The 6,000-nt window shown below is 42.2% G+C and overlaps 1 protein-coding gene across 1 annotated transcript in view; it reads left to right on the forward strand.

The window, feature by feature from the left end:
* Positions 1 to 6,000, forward strand: part of LOC128719294 (protein O-mannosyl-transferase Tmtc3) — a 135,700-nt gene extending 129,700 nt beyond the window's left edge. The window contains exons 8-11 of the mRNA XM_053812919.1: positions 3,833 to 4,585; positions 4,658 to 4,844; positions 4,914 to 5,194; positions 5,257 to 6,000. Of these exons, the coding sequence (XP_053668894.1) occupies positions 3,833 to 4,585; positions 4,658 to 4,844; positions 4,914 to 5,194; positions 5,257 to 6,000 (1,965 nt within the window). The remainder of the gene's footprint in view (positions 1 to 3,832; positions 4,586 to 4,657; positions 4,845 to 4,913; positions 5,195 to 5,256) is intronic.

Genomic DNA, 6,000 nt, shown 5'->3' on the forward strand with positions numbered 1-6,000 from the left:
GTCTTCGCTCTTACCGTGGTGTGTACATCATCTTCATCCCGGTGACAACCGTCCGCGTACGGTCCGGATCAAGCGAAAGGAAAAGCCGATTTCAATGGTATCCTCATTATCGGCCACCATTATCAAGATTTACCGAAAGTGAGCCAGCATCCGGGACGAAGGCATCACATTCACCGTCCCGGCGGGTAGACTGTCATCATTGTGAGCAGGGATGAAACCGACGAAAGGCCACCGTCATCGACATACCTTCCGTTGCTTCGTTCGTTCCGCTCAAGTGCTTTCCATTTCGCCTGCCAGCTGTTTCTTGGGCAGTCGATTTATCTGATCAGTTTTTAATCGAAAACTCGTCCGCACCGCCTAGGATAAATCGAAGGACTTTGCCATCATCGATATGGACACGACACCGGTCCATGGATCGTGTAACAAGTCCAACCACCACATCCACCATTGCGTCGCTGGACGTAGGATAATTGTAGCAAGACTTGACACGTCCGGAAGAACATGGTTATGCTTTGTTTTGGTTTATCTCATCGATTTCCGATAACGAAAGCGCATAAGCGGAATCGAATATTCATTTGTGCGGCCCAGTTTCTTTCCGGTGCGGCCAACCAAACTTCCACGTGCTTATCACGCAAGGTTGTCCGTCGCGAAGGAAGTGGGAAGCAAGGTTGAAGACGATGGAATTTAATTAAAGCAATCGTTCACTTTGATTGAACCACCACAGGGGGGGCTGATGATAGCTTGGGTGACTTTCCGTTTCACTTCGCTTATTACCTTCACAGCGCGATAAACTTTGACGGTGGGGTGCCATCTAGTGTTCATTTTTCCCTATTTCATATCAAATCAAAGTCCATGATGTTTTGGACAGCTCGGAAAAAGAAACAGACGTCCTTACGTCCTTGAGAAATAGTACGTCCAAATTTAGTAACTCTCGTAATATTTTATACAAAAGTCCGAAGCGGCATTCTCATCCCTTTGGACGCAGTCAGACAGAAGGGGACGAAACAATTACAACCTTTCCTCGTGCATCAAGTGTCAAGAATTGGAACGATATCCTGAAATTGATATGGCTCACCTATCCGCGGGCTGACAGACAACCGGAGAAGCTATTTAGCTCGTGACGTATCATGGCATAATGGTTGGCATTTCATGAATCGCATTTTCTGGTATCTGGTCGGGCAGCACCATCGCTCTATGTTGCATAATTAAACGTAGTAAATGGACTACTACCTCGCTTCGGCTGTCGATTAGCGAGCTATTTCTTTGGGGTATTAATTTTTAATATTTTAATCTGAAATTTGTTGCTCGCAGCGTAACACGTTTAGATAACCGACCGGTGGTAGTAGTAGGTAGTAGAGAAATAACGTAAATTATATTATCAAACTGTAACTAACCATCAGGTTTATAAACGGTTAGGGATTTTTAAACTTTTGCTTGATATTTTTTAAGCTATTGTAACTTTTTTGTTTATTTCATATCTTAATGGAAATAGGCAGAGTAATGTAAATTGTAATTACACATATGTTAAAGTTAACATGTACTTTAATATAATGCAAACTCAGTAAGATACTTTTTCAGATCTCTGTAAACAAAAAGTATATAAATCATTGAATATGCGGAACATTTTTGACGGGTTTCATTTAATGTATTTACGCGGTCGGTCAAACTTATTTTCAAACATTTAAGAAGTATAAACGTCATTACTATATTTCATATTTCCCACTGGAATCCTTTATAGGATTTTACAATAGACAACATTTTTGATAACTACCCGTTATCCATATGTCATCCACATAAAAAAATAAGAATGGTTCATTAACATCAACATCACATTAGCCTTTATCTCGTTAATATGTAACCCAAAGTCCCAAGATTTTCACGCCATAGTCACGGATAATCCTTTTTATTGACCTTTTAAAGACTACCGTTAAAATCAATGGAGATGTATGTATACGTACCATCCGTTCCCGAATGCTAAATATTTGAGAAATGATTGAGTGATCATTTAAAGCCATAATAATTTTACGTTATTTCGATGCGGTTATGCGCTAGTTCCGGCAATTTTTCATAACCTTTATGTATAATATAAATTCTAGCTCTTTGTCTATACGTCTACACGACCTTGTGCAGCTCTGTCTGGTAAACATTTCGACGCAAAACATCTACAAGGTCAATTTTGTTTTCCCATACCCAATAATAAACAGTTATCCATGATTTTTAAGGCACCCAATTTATCAAATGCTATTCATATTTTTACAAGCACAATCAAGAATCTTTTTACATCGATCAATATTGCACTACGTATCGCTACAGATATTTGATATTTAAAAATTTTCCTGCCTAAAATTTCCTATTTTCCTAATTTTCCTAACTTTACTTTCTCTTTTAGTATAATGGAATCTCAATGACCCTTACCCATGTAATATTTTTTATTTAATATTGATTTTTTTTATCTCAAATTTGGGGTTTTTTTTTTGTAATGGTCTTTAAACGATGCAAAATATTAAAGTACATTAAACAAAATGTGGAATGAAATTTTATAAAGGTGTGTTTACGTCTGGCTACATTTGCATTTAATTTGATAATCCCTTGCGCAAAGCTCCAAGGTTCACTTCCCAAGGTCGAACTTTAACCATTTTTATCCCTCCGGGCATCTACAATCTATTTGCCGCTTCGTGTCATAACATTTTCCGACAGTTATTATCATTTATTATCATCGCTCTAGGGTTTGCACTTAGGATTTGCTTATCCACGTCCATTGCTCGGCGACAAATCCGTTGGCAGACAGTTTTACGTCCGGCTTCTCCTATCCGGAGCCTTTCTTATAGTACGATCAAATAAAACTTGTCTAGTTGACACAGCCGTACTATAGATGGGGCGTAAAGAAGATGGACGGAGTTTAATCAAATTGTTTGCCAACAAGGTCAACCGTTTGCAGCGCTGTTGGTAAAAATTAGTAGCAAAAGCTGGAGAAAAACAAAACAACAATCAGTAATGCTGCTTTTTGAAAATATACACTTAACAACGAGGGGTAATAAAACAACAAAGATAATTTCATTTTCAATCCTTTATGTTTTTATAAACATCCTTTTTATATATATCCTTATTCAGCTAATGTTTTTTATGTTTTTTTTAACTTGGAAAATAGTTTAACATATTTTAATTTATGAGTATTTTAGTGACATTTTCCAGTAAGCCCACATAACTTGTTGCATAGGGCGCCTCCATTATCCATTATCATAATGTGTAACAATGAATATTTAATGGTTTCCTGCTCTATTATAGGAAGATTATATTCACTTTTCTGCATTGTTTACTGAAAGCTTAACCATGTACACCGGCACACGTGCAATGAAACCGACTTTAAAGATGAAAATGTGAAACAAATCCCTTGCTGTTTCGTAAGCATTCTGTATGCCGGACGCTTCTAATTATCCTCAGCAGATCATATTTTGTGCCGAGAACAATTACAATGAACATAATAAACATACAGCAGATAGAAATGCATACTCTCATTTCGCTTGCAACACGTCAAGCATGGAAACAGCGTGCACACCGTAATAAGCGGTAATGAATGCACGAATGAAAGCAATAAAAATCACGTTACAACCGTTGGCATGAAAACAACTTGCTATTTTAAATTATGGTTTCTTGTACACGCTCGGGAGGTAGCTTTCTGTCCATTCACTCAGAAACGAATATTTCAATTAAAACTATCAGCGGCAATTCAACAAACTAACTTGTCATTCTGCTTGCAGTACATAATTAAAACAGATGAAATGATGTTTTTCTTCATTTTAATGAATCTTTCTTTTCTCTCCTTTTCTTCCAGGGGCTGGCATTCATGATTCTTCCCTTTCTGCCCGCGTCGAATCTGTTCTTCCCGGTGGGTTTCGTGATTGCCGAGCGCGTCCTCTACATGCCGTCGATGGGTTTCTGCATTCTGGTAGGGTACGGTTTTCATCTCCTTTCGGAACGCTGGTCACGCAAGATGACATGGTGCTGTCTGGGCGTACTTCTGCTCACACACTCCATCAAGACGTACAATCGAAACGCGGACTGGGAATCGGAGTACTCGATCTTCATGTCCGGCCTGAAGGTGAACCAACGGAACGCAAAGCTGTTCAACAACGTGGGCCATGCACTCGAGAGTGAGGGTCGGTTTGAAGAAGCGCTTCAGTTCTTCCACAAAGCCGTCAGCGTGCAGGAGGACGATGTGGGAGCACACATTAACGTCGGCCGTACGTACAACCATTTGAAAATGTTTAAAGAGGCAGAACAAGCCTACTTGAAGGCGAAGTCATTGCTGCCGAAAGCGAAACCGGGCGAATCGTACCAGGCTCGTATCGCACCGAACCATCTGAACGTGTTCTTGAATCTCGCGAACCTGATCTCAAAGAATGCCACCCGGTTGGAGGAGGCGGATCTTCTCTACCGGCAGGCGATCAGTATGCGATCCGATTACACGCAAGCGTACATCAATCGTGGTGACATTCTGATCAAGCTGAACCGCACCAAGGAAGCGCAGGAGGTGTACGAACGGGCGCTTCTCTACGATAGCACCAATCCGGACATATACTACAACGTAAGACGATCTCGCAATTACGATGTGTATTACACTAGAATCTAATCGTTATTTCACTGTTCCATATTTCAGCTTGGAGTTGTCTTTCTGGAACAAGGTAAAGCATCGCAAGCATTGGCGTACCTGGACAAAGCGCTTGAATTTGATCCCGAACACGAGCAGGCTCTGCTCAATTCGGCCATTCTGCTGCAGGAGCTCGGTCGTCCGGAACTGCGTAAAATAGCTCGTGAACGTCTGCTGAAGCTGCTAGCTAAAGATGGTAAGCTAATAATATCTACCGTTATCACGAAAATCCTTCTTAAATTATCTGTTTCTTTCCGTTTCTTAGAAACCAATGAACGAGTCCATTTCAACCTCGGTATGCTCGCAATGGACGACCGTAATACGGACGAGGCCGAGAATTGGTTCCGTCGAGCAGTTCACCTAAAGCAGGATTTCCGCAGCGCACTGTTCAATCTGGCATTGTTGCTAGCCGACGATCATCGTCCGCTGGAGGCGGCACCATTTCTTAACCAACTCGTCAAATATCATCCAGATCATATCAAAGGATTGATACTGCTTGGTGATATCTACATCAACAACATCAAGGATCTGGATGCGGCAGAGAATGTAAGCACTTGCCTATCACCTTTCCCACCATCCGTTAATTAATTGTTTGTTTACGATTTTAGTGCTACAAACGTATACTGCAGCTTGATCCAATCAACATCCAGGGCTTGCACAATCTATGCGTGGTGTACGTGGAGCGGGGCAAATTGTTGCAAGCGCAGGATTGTCTTTCGCACGCACACGAACTGGCGCCGGGTGAGGAGTACATCGGTCGTCACCTTCAAATCGTCCAAACGCGCATTAATCGCTTGCGCCAAACACCAGACGGTAGTCGGGAGAAGGAAATTGCCTTCGCCGACTATGACCCGCAAGAGTTTGGTGGTACCGCGGGTGCAATGGCGTCCAGAAACGTGGAACTGTCGCTCGGCAAAAGCACTGTACATAGTAATAGCGAACAGCCGGTCAGTCAGCAGGCCGAATTGCGAGAAAATATCCCGGATGTGCTGGACGCCAACGATAATAAACAGAAAACAGTATTACCTCACCAACAGCTGGAGCAACAGCAGGCTGAATCGATTCCGCCGGATGATGATCCGGTTTTTCTCGAATCAGAAAGCACAAACAATCTACAAAGCTATGCAGCTCCATCAGTCGATAGTATAGCGCACAAGTCGAAGCACCGTGTTGATGCTGGTAGTGGTAAGCTTGCGGCTACCGCCCATCGGGATGAGGTGCCTGCGGTGAAGCGAGACTCCAGCCATCTATCCGATGGTTCCCTTCATCATGCACCACACCCAACGCAGCACCTTCATCGACCGGCGACGATTGGACAGGATCTGGACGATCCGTCGTCCGGGATGTCATAG

This window comes from Anopheles marshallii, chromosome 2 (assembly GCF_943734725.1).
Source record: "Anopheles marshallii chromosome 2, idAnoMarsDA_429_01, whole genome shotgun sequence".
In the NCBI taxonomy this organism is placed as follows: Eukaryota; Metazoa; Arthropoda; class Insecta; order Diptera; family Culicidae; genus Anopheles; species Anopheles marshallii.